This window comes from Ostrinia furnacalis, unplaced genomic scaffold (assembly GCF_004193835.3).
Source record: "Ostrinia furnacalis isolate ACB-3 unplaced genomic scaffold, ASM419383v2 OfSCF0075, whole genome shotgun sequence".
Taxonomy (NCBI): Eukaryota; Metazoa; Arthropoda; class Insecta; order Lepidoptera; family Crambidae; genus Ostrinia; species Ostrinia furnacalis.
Window position 1 is genome coordinate 499,919 of NW_021130314.1, and position 18,718 is coordinate 518,636.

At 37.5% G+C, this 18,718-nt stretch overlaps 1 protein-coding gene across 8 annotated transcripts in view; it reads left to right on the top strand.

Moving 5' to 3' along the window:
* Nucleotides 1-18,718, top strand: part of LOC114350564 (fibrillin-like protein dumpy) — a 99,527-nt gene that overhangs the window by 23,366 nt on the left and 57,443 nt on the right. For 5 of the 8 annotated variants that reach the window (XM_028301410.1, XM_028301416.1, XM_028301426.1 and 2 more), the window contains exons 11-27: nucleotides 36-1,208; nucleotides 1,290-1,499; nucleotides 1,582-1,875; nucleotides 1,959-4,952; nucleotides 5,036-5,704; nucleotides 5,785-6,495; nucleotides 6,580-6,771; nucleotides 6,928-7,110; nucleotides 7,301-7,432; nucleotides 7,512-8,232; nucleotides 8,321-8,496; nucleotides 8,584-9,495; nucleotides 9,677-9,814; nucleotides 10,414-11,187; nucleotides 12,388-12,531; nucleotides 12,771-12,845; nucleotides 13,027-13,104. In XM_028301410.1, the coding sequence (XP_028157211.1) occupies nucleotides 36-1,208; nucleotides 1,290-1,499; nucleotides 1,582-1,875; nucleotides 1,959-4,952; nucleotides 5,036-5,704; nucleotides 5,785-6,495; nucleotides 6,580-6,771; nucleotides 6,928-7,110; nucleotides 7,301-7,432; nucleotides 7,512-8,232; nucleotides 8,321-8,496; nucleotides 8,584-9,495; nucleotides 9,677-9,814; nucleotides 10,414-11,187; nucleotides 12,388-12,531; nucleotides 12,771-12,845; nucleotides 13,027-13,104 (9,576 nt within the window). Of the gene's footprint in view, nucleotides 1-35; nucleotides 1,209-1,289; nucleotides 1,500-1,581; nucleotides 1,876-1,958; nucleotides 4,953-5,035; nucleotides 5,705-5,784; nucleotides 6,496-6,579; nucleotides 6,772-6,927; nucleotides 7,111-7,300; nucleotides 7,433-7,511; nucleotides 8,233-8,320; nucleotides 8,497-8,583; nucleotides 9,496-9,676; nucleotides 9,815-10,413; nucleotides 11,188-12,387; nucleotides 12,532-12,770; nucleotides 12,846-13,026; nucleotides 13,105-16,727; nucleotides 18,596-18,718 lie in introns of those variants that run through there. The other 3 variants (XM_028301432.1, XM_028301454.1, XM_028301443.1) reach the window with 3 other exon arrangements.

Sequence of the window (18,718 nt, forward strand, 5' to 3'; positions counted from 1 at the left end):
CACTATAATAATGTTTGTATTTCTATTTTTTTTAGATCCTTGTGAAAATTTGCAATGTGGAAGTAATTCTGAATGTCTCTTACATGACCAAATAGCACAATGCACTTGTCGTAGCGGTTTTACTGGTGATCCATTATCTCCTAGTGGGTGTCAAGATATTAACGAATGTGATGAAAATCCTTGTGCTAATGGAGCTGTATGTAAAAACTTACCTGGACGTTTCCAGTGTGAATGTCCTGGAAGTTTCAGCGGTGACCCATACGTTGATGGTTGTATAGCTGGAAAGAATCCTACTGAATGTAGTAACACCAACCCCTGTCCCCAAGGCGAACAATGTATTTTACACGAAGGTGAACACGTTTGTATTTGTTCTCAAGGATTTTCTCGTAGCATAGAAACTGGATTGTGTGAAGATGTAAACGAATGCACACATCATGGACGTTCTCCGTGCGGACTAAATGCAATTTGTAAGAACTTACCCGGTAGTTATGAATGCAAATGTCCAGCCGAGTATAGTGGGAATCCATACCATCTCTGTGAAGTTTGTGACGATATAAATTGCCAATGTCAACCTCCATATAAAGTAGTAAATGGAAATTGTGTACTATCTGGTTGTTCTAAGGATAATACATGTGGTAAAGGAGCCGAATGCATAATTATTTCGGATGGAGTTAGTTATTGCGCTTGCCCAGCTGGTTTTTCACAGACTGCCGACGGTGCTTGCGAAGATATAGATGAATGTACATCAGGTCAACATGTATGTGGATTTGGAGCAGAATGTGTGAATACCTTAGGCTCTTTCACATGTAAGTGTCCCTCTGGTTATAGTAAAGACTCAATATCTGGACAATGCGCACTGAACCAGAAGAGGTGTATTAGTGACTCAGATTGCTTTCCCAACGAAAAATGTATTCAACCTGGAAATTGTGTGTGCCCACCACCATTCTATCTAGATGTAACAGATGGCCAGAAGTGTAAAAGCCCATGTGAAAGATTTACTTGTGGGATTAACGCAAAATGTACTCCAAGCGATCCTCCGCGTTGCATGTGTATGTCAGGATATGAAGGAGACCCCTATACTGGCTGCACTAATAGGAATGAGTGTCATAGTGCTCCTTGTGCTTATGGAGCAATTTGCCACGATAGGAAAGGAGGTTATCAGTGTGAATGTCCCCAAAATATGGTCGGAGACCCATACAAAGGCGGATGTAAGTATTCGTAATTATTAAAACTATTTTACCCGCCTATTATAATACATTACAATATTATTATTATCATTTTCATTACAGGTACTGTAGAAGATGGTCCAACACAAAAACAACTATGTAGTTCAGATGACCAGTGTCCTAACACCCTTGCGTGTTTAAATCATACGTGTGTTTCGCCCTGTAGCAGTGTATTATGTGGACCTAATGCTTTCTGTGAAGTAGATAATCATGCTGCTTGGTGTCGTTGCAATCCTGGTTATACCAAGCCCGAAGGAGGAAAATGCATATCAGGTTTGAAGAATTTTAATTAGAAGAATAAAATAATTTTTAGATGTAGTATTTAATTTTGGTACTCATTTTGGTTACGTTTTAGGGTGCGATACATACTCATGTGCTATCGGTGCACAATGTATAATATCAAAGGCTGGCCCGACATGTGTATGTCCCGAAGGAACGGTTGGCAATCCATTCCCTGGCGGCGCATGTAGAAGAGACGTGTGTGGGCCGGGAGTGCCATGCGAGGAGCCGTTAACGTGTGTGGCCGGGCGCTGCAGACAAAGATGCGACGGAGTTGTGTGCGGCGTCGGGGCTTCATGTAATGAAGATACTGGAAAATGTGTTTGTAACGCATTTTTTGTTGGAAACCCTGATCTTTTGTGTATGCCACGTAAGTAAATTTTGCAATTAATTCATTACTTATTATTACTATTATGTTTTCAATTGTCATTTAAATATTTATTATATTTGCAGCTATATCTCCTCCGGATTGTGAACCAGGATGTGGTGAAAATGCACATTGTGTTTACGGACAAACGAATGCCTGCAAATGTGATAAAGGTTTTACAGGAAATCCTTACAAGAAATGTCTTCCAAGACGGCAAATAACTTGCGCTAAAACTGCATGTGGACTTAATGCTGTATGTCAACAAACAAGGTCACACGTGGAATGTTTATGTCCACCGGGATATGTGGGAAATCCAAACATACAGTGTATTGACATCGACGAATGTGGCTCGAAACCTTGCGCAGAAAATGCTATTTGCATAAACACTCCTGGAAGCTTTAGCTGTATCTGTAAAAGTCGATACGTCGGTAACCCATACGAATTGTGTTCACAAGTATCAATTTCAAAATGTATTGAAGGAAGCATATGCACATGTTCTCATAACGCTACGTGTCCAGATGGATATATTTGTGAAAAATCGAAATGTGTTGATGTATGCCGAAAAATCATGTGTGGTCCTAAAGCAATATGTGAAGAAGGAAGTTGCCAATGCTTACCGGGTCATACTGGTAATCCTAATGATTTACAACGAGGATGCGTTTCAGATAATAGGTGTATGGTTGACGGAGATTGTAAAGATTCAGAAATTTGTTTCCAAATTGCGAAAAACGTTCGAAAATGCGTAGACTCATGTAGCAAGTTGCAGTGCGGACCAAATTCTTTGTGTATAGGAGCAAATCATCAAGCACATTGTATATGTGCGGAAGGATATGTAGGAAAACCTACAGATATAAAAACGGGATGTCATCTGCAACAACGAGAGCCAAATGAAGTAGAATGTAACGAAAATGATGATTGTACAGAACCACAAGTGTGTGTCCCAGTTGATGGATCTACAAATAGGTGCTTAGATTTATGTTCTACTATTGCATGCAGTGCCAATGAATTATGTAGAGTGGTAGATAGAAATGCTCGATGTGAATGTAAAGATGGTTTCCTATGGAATCCGGTTAGCTCTACCTGTGAACAACCGTCTACTCCAGATTGCGTAAAAGACGATGATTGCGATGATAACAAATCTTGTCAAAAAGATGTATTGGGAGTCAATAAATGTGAAGACAATTGTTTATTATATACTTGCCCAGAGAACTCAAAATGTGTCACTATAAACCATAAAAGCCAATGTGTATGCTTAACCGGATTTGTTGGAAACCCAAACGATCGCGATGGCTGCCTGTTACTAAACAAAAATCAATGCACAGACGATGCTCAATGTAGGGAAAGTGAAGTATGTAAAAATATTGGTAATATAAAGAAATGTATACCAGCATGCCAACAACTCACTTGTGGTCCCAATGCCGTCTGTGTCACAAATAATCATGTCGCCAAATGTCAATGCCCCTCTGGACCATTTACTGGAAATCCCAACGATCTGGAAAAAGGTTGTCAATCGGTGCCTTGCATTTACAATGCTGATTGTTCATCGCACGAGCTTTGTAATAGGATGACACATACTTGCATGAGCGTTTGTACTGAAGACTCTTGTGGCGACAACGCTGTGTGTATAGCTGAAAATCATAAAGCCAACTGTCAGTGCCCAAGCGGATACAGAGCTGATCCATTACCGGAAGTAAACTGTAAAAAAATGGAAGTATGTAATCCAAACCCTTGCCATCCAACAGCCATATGTGAACCACGACTCTCATCATATGTGTGTAAATGCCCATTTGGACTCATCGGGGACCCAAAAACAAGTGGCTGCCGAAAACAAGACGAGTGTACTAATGGTGATGAAAATTGTCCATCAGAAGCAGTGTGTGTAAACGGACGTTGCGTCAACCCTTGCGATGGAGCCTGCGGTATAAATTCACTGTGTAAAATAGTTGATAGAAAAGCCATTTGTATTTGTCCTGATGGATACGAAAGCATACCTGGCGGAAATGCATGCAAGAAAAAGTTACTGGTATGTAATAGTGAACTTGACTGCGACGGAGACATTTGTTCAAACGGCCAATGTTTCACTGCTTGCAAAAACTCAAGTCATTGTGACCCCGGCGACTTGTGTTCGAAAAATCTGTGCGTAACACAATGTAATAAAAACACTCAATGTGGAATTGGACAAGCTTGCGTCGGAGGCCAATGTTTGATTGGATGCAGAAGTAATGAAGACTGTCCCAGTGACGAAGCTTGTATCAATAATAAATGCGCAAACCCCTGTTTAGCAACACGAGTATGCGGTCCTAATGCCATATGTTCAAGAATTAATCACAGCACAAAATGCGAGTGCCCGCTTGGATTCGAGGGGGCACCAACACCACAGCAAGGATGCGTAAGGAAACCAAGTTCTTGCGTTCGAACCTCAGAATGCCCACCTGATCATATGTGCATAGGATTGTTATGTCAAGTTCCTTGTCAAGATAATTCAGGTTGTGCTATTGGAGAAAAATGTAGTGACAATAAGTGTCTTAAAATCTGCCATTCAAGTAGTAATTGTTTACATGGGGAGCATTGCAGTTCCGGAGTATGTATAGCTGGATGTAAAACAGAATCCGATTGCTTGAATAATCAAATATGTAAATCGTCAGAATGCCAGTGTTCACCCGGATTTGAAATGGTTGAAGATGAATGTATCAATATTGATGAATGTGGTAACAGTCCATGCCACCCATCGGCACAGTGTGTAGATATTCCTGGATCATTTAAATGTGTCTGTGCAACAGGTGCAGTTGGTGATCCTTACAAAACAGGATGTTTGTTACCAAATCAATGTAGAAATGACAATCAATGTGAAGAATCTCTTGCTTGTTTAAAAGGAAAATGTTCAAACCCGTGTCAAAATAAAGCATGTGGGTTTAATGCTTTATGCTCAGTTGTTAAACATAGAGTAACATGCGATTGTGAAAAAGGCTATTTGGGAAATCCATTCGATAAGAATATTGGATGTTTCAAAGTAGAATGTGTAGAGGATTCCGACTGTTCTGATGATAAATTTTGTAATGCAAAAAATAATAAATGTTCAGGTAAGAATATTTGCAACATATGCTGTGTAGTGGTTAAATTTATATTCTAATATGAAAGAATTAATTCTTAATGTTTTTTACAGACAAATGTGACGAATTTTTATGTCAAGGTGGCACATGCAAAATAGAAGAACACAAAGCCTTATGCAGTTGTCCATTTGGATATGAATTGATTAATAATGTATGTGAAGATGTCAACGAATGCTTGAATAACCCATGTCCTTTGAATTCAAAGTGTCAAAATAGTCCAGGTTCATTTTCTTGTAATTGTGTCAATGGCACAATACTCGACGCGACTAGCGGCAATTGTCGAATTCCTGGTGATTGCTTTTCGGATGATGATTGTTCGGAAAAAACAAAATGCTTTAATAACCATTGCATCAATCCATGTGAAAAACTTTCACCTTGTGGTGAAAACGCTGAATGTATTGTATCTAAACATGAACCAACTTGCGAATGTCCACCAGACAGTCAAGGCGATCCGTACAAAAAATGTATTAAGTTCCAATGCACCAAAGATTCTGATTGCTCGTTACAAGAAGCCTGCGTCAATTATAAATGCAAAAATTCATGCAGCATACCACGAGCTTGTGGAAAAAACGCCAATTGCGAATCAAGAAACCACATAGGGCATTGTTCCTGTTCTCCCGGTTACACTGGAGACCCAGTATTAGGATGTGTTCCAGTTCAAATCTGCACAGATGATAGCAGATGTTCTTCGGGAACCCGGTGTATAGATAACTTGTGTGTTGGTAGGTATCGAACTTTTTTGGAATTATAGTAGTTTTCTTTTTTGGTGTTAATTTATTTATTGTTTAAATTTTTATTCCAGGTTTGTGTAAGAATTCACGTGATTGTATAAACGACCAAGTATGCATACAAGGAACTTGTCGCAGTACATGTGAATCCAATAGCACGTGTCCCGATTTCCAATTTTGTTTAAACAGAATCTGTAGCAAAGAAATGCACTGTACGTCGAATAATGATTGTTCCGATGATGAAATGTGCTCTATGGGTAGAAACGGTATACCACAATGTGTACGCGTGTGCGAAAAACATCCATGCGGAAGGCAAGCTACTTGTGCTGGTCAAAACCACCAAGCTGTATGTTCATGTCGACAAGGATTCTTTGGAGATCCCCTTCAAGGTTGTAAAAGAAAGCAATGTGACTCAGACACGGATTGTTCAGATGACAAATTATGTGATAATAACATGTGCAAAATTGCATGTTTAGTTGGAAACGATTGTAGTGATAATTCGATTTGTTCATCAGAGAAACATAAACATGTTTGTTATTGTCAGCCTGGTTATACGGGTAATCCTTTGAAGGGATGTACTCCAATAAATTGGTGTACTTCAAATCCATGTGGCAACGGTGCCGAATGTAAAAACACGCGAGATCGAGCCCAATGTATTTGCCCGGACGGAGCTGTTGGCGACCCGTATGGGGAAGGGTGTCGCAAGTCACAGGAATGTCGTCTAAACAGAGACTGTCCAGCGGTTGCCCGCTGTACCCTAGTAGATGGCATTAGAAAGTGCACAGGTAACCAGATTATTGTTTTTGGTAATTATAGTAACTCATAATCGATAAGTTATTCGATGGCCTTGACTTTTTTTTCTTTTTCAGACGCATGTGAAAATGTTAAATGTGAGCTTAATGCAGAATGTGTTGCATTACGACATGCAGGACAATGTAAATGCAAAACTGGTTACGTAGGAAACGCTGTAGGAGAGAACGGTTGTCGTCTTCGTGAAATTTCTTGTTCTGGTAAAACTGACTGTCCAAATGATTACTACTGTCACAAAGGAACATGTAAAGGTAAGGAAAACTATATTGTAGACTATGAAATATGTTTCAATAATATAAGTTTTATCCATATACTAGCTTTTGACCGCCCAGGCGAACACAGCTAGTCCAATTACAATATACCAATTTTCACCTCGTAGCATAAAATAATAAATACATGTCTTTTAGGTTTATGTCTCATGGATGAGGAGTGCAGCTCAACTGAAAAGTGTTTCAATGGCCAATGTGTTGAACCCTGTCAAGCTGAAAAGGCCTGTGGGTTGAATGCTTTGTGTCGTACGGAAAATCATGTTTTACAATGTAGTTGTCCATATGGTTTCACGGGCAATCAAGACGTAGAATGTGTAAGAAGTAAGTATCTAAAATTAAATATACTCGTACGTGATGATCGGAATAGAAAATAGCTTTTTTAAAGTGAGTGTTAAAATAAATTAGTCATAGCTATTTTAGTAGTAAGAGTATGTATGTACTAGATTTTTCACTAATCTAATAGGTCTACTCTTTCATTTGAAATATTTTTATGTGTGTTATTTATTTCTAGTGCCAAGACTATGTGGCGGTGCCGGTGAATGTGAAACCGGCTACACTTGTCAAGACTCCATGTGTTTGCCAAATTGTAACATCGACGAAGAGTGCGCTATGAATGAGAGGTGTTCTAAAGGAGTGTGCCTATGTAAGCAATTTTAATATTTGATAATAAATACAAAGGAAAAACCCTAAATGCACAATAAAATAAATGTATTATTTTACAGTAACTTGTCGCGTGGATAATGATTGCTTCCTGGGACATATCTGTTTAGAAAACAGTTGTCAGTATGGATGTAGACATAATGAGGACTGCGGCCCAGAAGAATTTTGTAACAACAATTTCTGTCAAAACCCTTGTTCTACTGATGTTAATCCATGCGGGCCGAATGCACTGTGTACGGTATCTGATAGGAAAGCAACGTGCTCTTGTTTAGAAGATTTAATACCAAACCCCACACCCAACATCGGATGTGTAAGAGCACCATCTCCAACGTGCCGTAAGCATACAGATTGTGCAAATGGTTGGAGATGTGAAGATGATCGCTGTAGACCTGCATGTAACGCAGATAGCTCAGAGTGCTTGCAGGGCGAACGATGTGATTCAGGTGTTTGTCGTTACGCTTGCGCCTCTGACGAACACTGTTCGGATGACGAAGTTTGCGATGGAAGACTATGTATTACGGGATGTAGATCTAATTCTCACTGTGCCAGTAACTTGGCGTGTATATCAGGCCAGTGTGTCGATCCTTGTATTAAACCAGCTGCATGTGGTGCGAATGCTCTTTGTGGAACGAAAGATCATCAACCCGTATGTTCATGTCCCAAATCATTAGTTGGAGATCCAAAATCAGTCTGTCGACGGGTACCCACATCATGCGATTCGAACAAAAACTGTCCTGATGGATTTAGTTGTTATGGCGATACTTGTCACCCGTCTTGCAGAAGGTAAGAAAATGTGCCCTATTTTGTAGTTCAATGCAAAATCATGTTTTCATTTTGAATGTAGCTTAAATATGTAACTCATTTTTTTTAGTGATGTTGTTTGTTTATCCAATGAAAAGTGCATTCGAGGAATATGCAGAGTAGTTTGCAACAGTGATGATGCCTGTAGTGAGGGTCACATTTGCGAAAATAGAATTTGCAAACAAGGATGTCGTGATGATAACGCCTGTGATACTAACCAAGCTTGCATTAATGGTCAATGCAAAGGTAACTAGAATTTGTGATATTTTACTATCGCGTTAATTCAATAAAAACTACGTGTACCTAGTTACTAAATATATATTTTTTTTATAGATCCATGTAAAGACGGCGGTGCTTGCGGCATTTGTTCAGACTGTCAAGTACTTAACCACAGAGCCCAGTGTAGTTGTTCAAGCAATTACACCGGGAATCCACTTGTAGAATGCAAGAGAAAAACATTAGCATGTGACGGATTTTGCCCTTGTGATGATAGCGGGTACTGTGTTTCACTATGTGAAGAGAATAGAGACTGTTCTTGTGGTGAAAAATGCTACAATGGTGGCTGTAGGTTACTCTGCTCCCCCAGAAATAAATGCCCGCAAAGACAATTATGTATAAGGGGTGTTTGTGTACCTGGATGCAGTAGCGATAGGGATTGTGGAGAAGATATGTTATGTTCTTCAAAACTTTGCGTAGATGCTTGCCGAGAAAATTCTTGTGGCAAAAACGCAATTTGTTTAGCAACGAGACACCGAGCAGTTTGCAGTTGTCCCAGTGGATTTTCGGGTGATCCCATAAAAGAATGCAAATCTTATGAATGTCTTAAAAACGAAGACTGCGGAGCAGAAGAAGAGTGCCATGATGATGGAAAATGTAAAAATGTTTGTTCTGGAGCTTGTGGTATTAACGCAATTTGCCGCCCGGTAAATCGTAATCCACAATGCTCTTGTCCTCCAAATTACATCGGAAATCCAAAAATCGAATGTTCGAAGCCTCCAGCTGGCAGTTGTTTACGAAATCCTTGTGGTATAAATTCACGTTGCCGTGATTTAGAAGATGGTAGTTACGAATGCACATGTCCTCCCGGATGTGCTGGCAATCCCCAGAGGCAATGTTTCTGTGGCACCATGGAGCCCTGTGCTTATAAGACATGTGGCACAAATGCACAATGCCGTATCGGACAAAACGGAGAAGTACAGTGCTATTGCCCACGCAATTATCCTAACGGCGACCCTAATATAGAATGTAAGTAACTGTGCTCAGTGAACGGAACTCATTGTTTATTCTGATGCTTACCGTATTGCACCTAATACAGAAAGCATTATATTATAATAACAACGACTTCCATAATAAATTAACTATAATTCATTGTATTTTTAATGTCACCGTGGGCTTCTGACTGACTGTTTCTGTAAACATTTTGTAGGTGCCCTAGAACGTAGCGTGGTAGATTGTCGTACTACCGGGTGTGGTATAAATGGAGAATGTTTAAGGGAAGGTGGAGAATTTGTGTGCCGTTGCATACCTGGTACTGAAGGACAAGCTGATATCGAGTGTCACACCAGTGAGTACGCCTTCATATACCTCAGTCTCATTTGTCTCAACACCATGTATAAATGCACTATGATCTTATAAGTATGAACAATGTGTCACTTGTGGGATTATCACCTTTGATATAGGTATTTCAAAAATGTATGTAAATACAATTTGATTGTACTTTTGCAATTACCAATTGGGCGATGAAGGATATTAATGATTTATAAAGTATCATAGTTAACACCAAGTAGTTGATCTCTATTCATTAATGAACCTCATCCCTAGAAAATGTCCTTGCATTAAACAGTGTAAATTTTACCCATTGTTTTTCGTACAAATATGTTAATTGAAAATAATGGATTATGTAACATATCTGTACAATTAAACTGTATTAATTTATTGACATTAGTGGAAGCATTCTCACCGTTCGTGCTTGATTATCAATCAGTCAGTAACAATTTGTCCGGCTTCATGTACATATCGCTTGTATTATATTCCGTTGTATACATATCTCTGGTCATAAACTATCAGTTTCAAAAAGCATGCACTGTCTCGTGAGAAAGTTTCCTCTTCGCGGCTGAAGGTACCGCTCTTTCGACTCTGCTTTCTTCTTTCACATCTTCCTAGGTGTTGAATGCACGAGCGACAAGCATTGCCCGGTAGACCGCGCGTGCCTCAGCTTGCACTGCGTAGACCCGTGCACGGTGCGCGGTGCGTGTGGCGAAGACGCGCTCTGCGCGCCTTTGATGCACCGCGCTCAGTGCTCGTGTCCGCAGTGCTACGTGGGGCAGCCGCGCGTGGCCTGCCGCCTGGACCCTACTTGCAAACCCACGGCAGACCTAAACTCCACTTTCACATGTTCGAAAACAAAAGAGTGTCCATCAAAACTGGCATGCGACCTAGACAGTAATCAGTGCCGTAATCCGTGCCTGGGCTATCAAAATTGTAGAAGAAACCAAAAGTGCGAAGTTAGAAACCACAAACCTATATGCGTGTGTAAAAATGGCTTTGCATTAAATGAAAAGGGAGAATTGACATGTGCACCGGAACACGCGGAATGTACACGGGACGAACAGTGCCCATCCAACGCAGCATGTCGTAATTCCAAGTGTGTGAATCCGTGTTTGGCATCAAGAGAGCCCGTTTGTCCTGAAGGAAAGCAGTGTGAAGTACAGGAACATCGCGTTGTTTGTATATGCGTAGAAGATTGCCATCCGACACTGTCTATATGCCTAAGAGATAAAGGCTGCCCCAACAATCTAGCGTGTATAGACTTCGAATGTAAAGACCCTTGTAAAGACGCTTGTGGTGGTGCTCCATGTACAGTAGAAGACCACCACCCAGTATGCAAGTTTTGTCCTAATGGTTTCACACACGATGAAAAACGAGGCTGTATTAAAGGTAATTTAAAAGAAAATAGAAACTTCAAATATTAGTGTACCATTTAGTATATTTAGCGACTTATTTAAGATCTTATTAATCTTTATTGTTGTTCTTCATATTACAGGAAATGTTGATAGTTCCTACTACTTCATTCAGTTCTTTCGCTGTTCTATTTCTTTTATTTCCAGCATGTTCATATTTATCTTTCTCCACAGTTGAACTTCTTCTGTATCAGGTAGTTTTCCAGCATGATTATGTCATATATTTTTCAAGCACGTTGTAAATATATTACATTATTTCACATACAACATAACTTTCACTGGGGTGTTTGGTGGTGGATGCATTACTTACTCTAAATGCTTTCAGCGCTTAAGCATTATTATGACATGCAAAAAACTGCCACGAGACAGAGTTTGCAGGATAATTAAAGCGCTTTACAACAAATACTACAATACTTATTTTTATGTTTTTAGTGTTTTTATTGTTATGCAGTAGAATCTTACCAGGTTTTTAATATATGTATATTTTCTTGTGAACTGAATTATACTTATTTATGTTAGGGTATTAAATTTATTAAATTCTATTATAATGCACTTAGCTGAGATTTAAATTTTCAATCGAAAGTAATCTCTTTAAATTTTTTCTGGAATTTTGATATTGATAAATAATTAATATTTATTATTCAAATACTGAATTAGAAAAATCGTAAATGGATGTCACTTGTGATGTATTGTTTACATTTGATTAGTTACCTAAACTTATGTTTAATATATTTTAGTAATCACTTACATGTACCTAATGTAAACAACAAACATTGTAAAACGATTACTGGAATTGTTCTTGTGACGATTACTGGAATTGTCTTGATCAATACGAATACTTAAATAATCAGATCAATCGTTAATCATTTTCCCAACTTAGGACCAAGCTTCTGATTTTCGATTAAATATTACTTGATGGACGACAATGTATTGTGCCGTAATTATAACTCTTCAACTTGTATAATTATTTTGCTGCATACTATAATAATAATTGTGATTGTTTTAATAAGAACAATCGTAACTATCACCACACTATCACTGTGACTGTCATCTGATTTAAAGAGATTGCTAAAACATATCAAACAGGTTTAGTGACAATGTGAACTATAAATCACGAGTGATGTCCCGTAGTTGATCATTGAGTTAGGTATAAAATGTGTTGATGTACTTTATACAGCACTATCGTGCGAGGCTCACGATCACTGCGGGGAAGGCTTGGCGTGCATCGACAGCCAGTGCCGAAACCCGTGCGCACGCGGCGGCCCCTGCGCTCCAGGACATCACTGTGACGTCGTCAACCACCAACCTGTATGCTCTAAAGGTACACCACTACGTAATTTGTACAAGCTTTTGAAAACGTATGATGGCCACGTACATATTTACCCTAAAGCAAGCAATGGTAAATAAATAAAGTGGATGATAAACAGCATTTCTACGGCGAATTAAATTCAATACAATTTAAAGTGTAGACTGACGATGATGGTTATTTTGGAACGAATGGGTTTTGCAGTAAGTTCAATTGATTATAGGTACCAATAAAAAAATTTTTTTCTTTCGCAGTGTGCCAATGTCAGACATCGTCGGACTGCGCAAGATATCCTAACACCTTCTGCGACGGCTGCGCTTGCGTTAAAGGTAGCAGACCAAACTTGTTAACTTTAAGGAAATAAACAAAACCTCTTTCAGTGGGTGCAAGACATCAAACGACTGTACTTTGTATTTGTTTGTGCATGCTTATGATACAATACAAAGAAGATTAGTTAAATTGAATTTAATGATACTAAGTTTTTATTCAAGTCTATTCTTTTCTGTTCAGGAGATCAACCAACAACCAACTGTGCTCATTGTCGCCCTGGTGTGCCCTGTGATCCGTTTTCTGGTGCCTGCATGGAAAGTAAGTCCATTAGAATCAATTTAATAAATATGGTTTACTTAATATCTTAATATTTATTAAACATAACAAAGCTAATTATGATGCCTTTTGTGATATAGCTTACTGTATATTTGGTATCAAGACATACATACCTATACAGGTGGTTATATACTATTGCTCATCATCATTTTCACATAATTGACGTAACGTGGACTCCTACCATAATACGTGAAAGTCCACGTCTGTTTTATATTGTGTGAATAGCAAAACTAACTCCAGATGAACTGGTTGTTGCTATGTTCTAGTGTACCATTTGTCCGATAAAACGCCACAAAATACTGGCAGAATGATATCACGGCAGACCCGGCAGGCAAGATACTGATATTACATTTCTTTGAAATACAATGGGACGTAGATCTGTTATGTAATAGTAGTAGCACCTTTTCTGACTATTAGATGGACTATTCTTCAACACTGAAATATTTATATGTAAGCTGTCATCTAAATATCTTCCTAAACTTTAAGGGATATTCAGATTCTTCCGGAAATTTCTATATTTCTTTCTTTAAATATAGTATTAATATGGCTTCTGCTTGTGACGATGCATATCTATAACTATGTTCTTTGCATGTAAGTAAACAACACCACTTTCCAAAATGTTTATAATTGACATTTCATGTCAGTATGATTAATTTTTAAAGTAACATTTAAATCGCTATTTACTTAAGACGTACTTTTGTTTTCCTATTAACAGATGATCAACCTAAAAATGTCCTACTAACTGAAACACACACCGAATCTACTTTCTTTACGACGGACATAGATACGGAATTAACTGACAGTGCTTTAACAAGTAATTATACGACCTTTTCATATAATGAACAGAAAGTTACGACTATTGCTAGTGAAACAGTTCTTGATGTTACCACTGCATCAACGATTAGTATTTTTGACGAACAGAAAATGATCACAAATCCGAATAATTTGGCTACTACACCAGATACGGAAACTTCAACGTTTGTTACAAAACCGTCAATTGTTATTGAAAATACTGTAGAAATTACGACAGATATCAATACCTCTGCTATTGATGAAACTAAATCGCACACTGACACGTTTGAATCAACGCCTGCTGAAACAAATACAATGCTCTTAAGTCCAGATTTAGAAGCTTTCACAACTATCATGCCGAAAACTGTTGAACATTCAACGACTAAAGACTACTCTGTGGATTCTGAAACAACTATTGTTTCAGTAACGACGGAAGCGACAGTATTATTTACAGAAGAAGATAATCATAGGCCTCATACAACTCTTGATTCCGATGAGCTTATACATAGCGGTAGTACTATTCATGTTGAATCAACCGCAAAACCATCAATTACAAAGCACAATGAAGTAAATGATACGTTTTTATCTTCAAATGATAGTAAGAATACAAAAACACCCGAAAATCAAAGGCAGTTGAATAATTTTACTCAAATTATAATGTCATATCATACAACATCTAAAGAGATAACAGAAAAATCCACAACACAAATATATAAGCCTAGTACAGATTCACCAGAAAAAGTAGATATTTCTGTTACTTATCAGAAAAATAATTTCGGCAAAACAACCGATATGAACAGCCACATTTCAACTACGGATCACACAGAAAAAATCTTTACCACACAATTAGACTCAAATGAAATGTCAACAGCAAACTACTCATCGTTAACTTTAACTAGCGAAATAGAAAGTACTACAATATCAAATAGTGGTGATGTAGAAACGACTTATGGTATTGTAAAATCAAGTACCGAGGAAACAAAAAGCACTGGACACAATTTTAAAACTTCACTAATATTGGACACTACAACCACGCAAGAAGAATTAATAACAAAGAAGACTACTGACATTTACAGTACTTCTAGTGGTGGTTTTGGGGCAAAATCTACTGAATATTTAGAAACCAATGATGAAAATGGAGCAACGATAACATCTAATGTTTTAGATCAATCAACTGGTGGTATCACATCAACGGAATTTGCTGTTACCAGTAGCGAAGAAACTACTTTTACACAATATGATAAAAGTACAACGAGAACAATACCCACTGAGAAAACTACTGAAGAAATTTCCCAAAAGGCAACGATAGATTACGCAACAGACACCGTAAGTTTTACTGGAAATACCGAAAATTTATTAACAACTTCTACGTCCTACCTCCCGAATAGGACCGAAGCAACAACAACTATTTCACCAGTTACAATTGATAATAATAGTCAGAAAAATGCGTATAAGACAACGCTAGACACAATCACTCTTAACAGTGAAGATACACAAACGCTGATGACCACTGATGATACAAATAATAAACTATCACCAGATATAAGTTATAGTACCGAACAAATACAAACAATTGAAGTCGGTACTTCACCTTCAGATTACCTTACAGAAATTACCTTGCTCAACACAGATAAAATATCTACAAGTTTCACCCACACCACTGGATCGTTATCTGAAACACAAACTGTTAAAAGTTTATCAAGCTCCACAGCATCAGTCGACATCGATAATGTTGTTATAATTTCAACTGAGTCTACAATAAATTCAGAACAGATAACAAATAAATTTGATGAGCAATTTACAACTATGAAAACTTCCGATAACAATGATGAAACTAAAACGGTTAATCCATCCACACTAGAAGAAAGTACAATGAAAAGCTCGAAAGAGACTGATGGTTATGATGACTCAGAAACTCATAGCTATACAACTAGTAAATTGACATCAACCACCAGTTCAGTTGATGGTGATGTAGTCGAAACAAAATACATTTCTACGATGGAGGCAACTAGTAGTACAAGTTTGCCTATCACTTCGGATAATTATTTAACTGGATATGATGTAACAGATGACAAAAATCACGTTTATACAACGGAGAGTGTAGAATACTCAGTCAATACTTTGGAAACACAATCCACCACTATATCACCTCCGAGTTTACCTGTTGAAGATGACGTATCGAAAAACCATACAGAAATTTTAAAAACAACAAAAACTGAATCAGAAACTAGTACCATGCAAACTGAAATAACTAAAAACTTATTGCAATCTACCACTATATCACCTCCGAGATTACCTGTCGAAGATGACGTATCGAAAAACCATACAGAAATTTTAAAAACAACAAACACTGAATCAGAAAGTAGTACCATGCAAACTGAAAAAACTAAAAATTTATTGCCTAGTGCAATGACAGAAATTGTTTCCAATAAACAAACAGATTTTGATGTTAGTCTTAAATATACCACTTCTTTACATAAAACAACAACAAATAATCCTATTTCAACATCAGATCACACAATGACCATGTCAGATGTTACTAATGCAGAAAGTAACACACGTGACGCATTGAGCACTATTACGGATATATCTGATACAATCCAATCCAGTACCATTAGCGGGGAAACAACAAATTCTAAACTATATACAAATAGTGTAAGTAAGTCTACATCCCCTAATGATGTTGATTCATATTTAGATACCACCAGTTTACCTAGCAGTGATATTCCAACACAAACCACAGAAAAGTCTGCTGAAATTCCTACTACTGTAATTATTTCAAAGTCAGGTACAATACCGGATCATGATGAGACAAAGCTTGATAATACGTCACATGTTACCGAGACTGTTTTGCCTCTAACAAATACAGATAATGTAAATACAGCTGAAAATAATGTTGAATCTACTGTAGAGAATGCAATTACAACATTACCTGCATTTACAACGGAGGAAACACAAGGAACCAGTAAAATTTATGACAGGTCTACAGATTTCATAACAAAATATGTGACAAATACTTATGAAGAACCACACAAAATAGAAAGTACATCTGAAATTTCTAAACCTGATAAATCCACTGCTTACAGTGAGGGAATTACCGATACATATGGAAAAACTACAGAATATTTCGAAACAACGTCTTACGCTACCACGCAATTATATTCTAAACATGATGGTAATATACAAAGTACTAGTACCGGTAGTAATGATGAAAACACTATAACTAATCAATACATTGTTACTGAAGCAGTTACAGTAACTGTCGATGTAACGAAAAGTGACAGCAGAAATCTGTCTGAAAGTATTACAACTGATGAGTTAAATAATACTACTACTTTTGTACTTCCCAATGCAAGCACCAATACGATATTTGAAGATAAGAGCACACAAAAAATAACTAGCAAAATAGTGATCGATATAAGTACAGAAACATCTACATTACCTTACGATTTAAATAAAGAAAACGAAATAAAAAAGCTTAGTACTGTAGAAATGGTCCCGGTAAGTGAACTTACTACAACAGCAGAAATAGAACTATCCAGCATTCAGGAAAATTATAGTCAAATAATAACTGACAAAGAACAAGTAGAAACAACAACAATGACAGACAGAGAAGTACTTTTAAGTAAAGCTAGTACAAATGACATTCAGATTACTACTATGACTTCAGAAGTAGGCACAAATACACCTTTCATCGATAAAGATGCTATAGAAAATGATAGCATGAATAATACTGAAACTGAAGAAAAGCCCACAGAGAGTTTAATATCAGTTACCAAATTTGTTACTGTTAGTGATATAAATATTACAGAAACAAGCACACAAATACCTACAACAGATACTTACATTGAAAATACAAGTGACACTGACAAAACTGATGAAAATAATGGGCCTTCTATAACTTCCACTGTTAATTTAGAAAATAGCATATCAACTACATATGAGAAAATTACAACTGACACTGCGCAAACTATAACAACTCCAATAATAGTACCTATTTCTTTACCTGGGCGAGATTCTATTAGTACCACAGAGATGAGTATTAAATCAACCACAAGCCAAGTCGATGGTACGATAATGACTACTGAAAATGAAAATGCAGTAACTATAACGGAAAGTGATTTAATTAACACAGATTTAATTACTAGAAATATAAAAGAAATGATAACTTCATCTGTAACAGTAGAAAGAACTTTAGAAACCTCATCGAAATATGATCACGATAATAATGAAAAAACAACGGAACTTACTTCTATTGTGACGGAATTTCGTGTAAATGAAAACTTTTCGACTTCCAGTACTACTGACTTAAATATAAAAGTTTCTACAACAAACGTTGATAGCACACCAACTAGTAATCACTCTGTTAATGTACCTAATGTTAGCACGTCTACGGATAATTTGTCTTCTCGTAGTAAAGATGTTGATATTTTCGCTTGGACTGAATCGACAACTACACCTGACTTGACTTCGACTGAGACAAATTTAAAGACTGACATACATAACAAAAGGTGTGATATTAATTCGCACTGCCCGCTGGATAAAGCCTGCTTGAATGGAGTATGCCAGAATCCGTGCGAGGTGGCGCCAAGTCCATGTACAATAAGCACACCCTGTAAAGTAGTCGACCACGCCGCTGTATGTGTGTGCGATCATGAAGCTGGGGACTTCTGTAGAAGAGGTATGCTACAATAAATATTTTGCGTACCAGGTTCCGTTAATTTCAAGTTTTTTATATCAAAAATATAGATTCGATTTAAATATTTTAGTGTATTTTTCATGGTTGTTTTATCGGACAAATGTA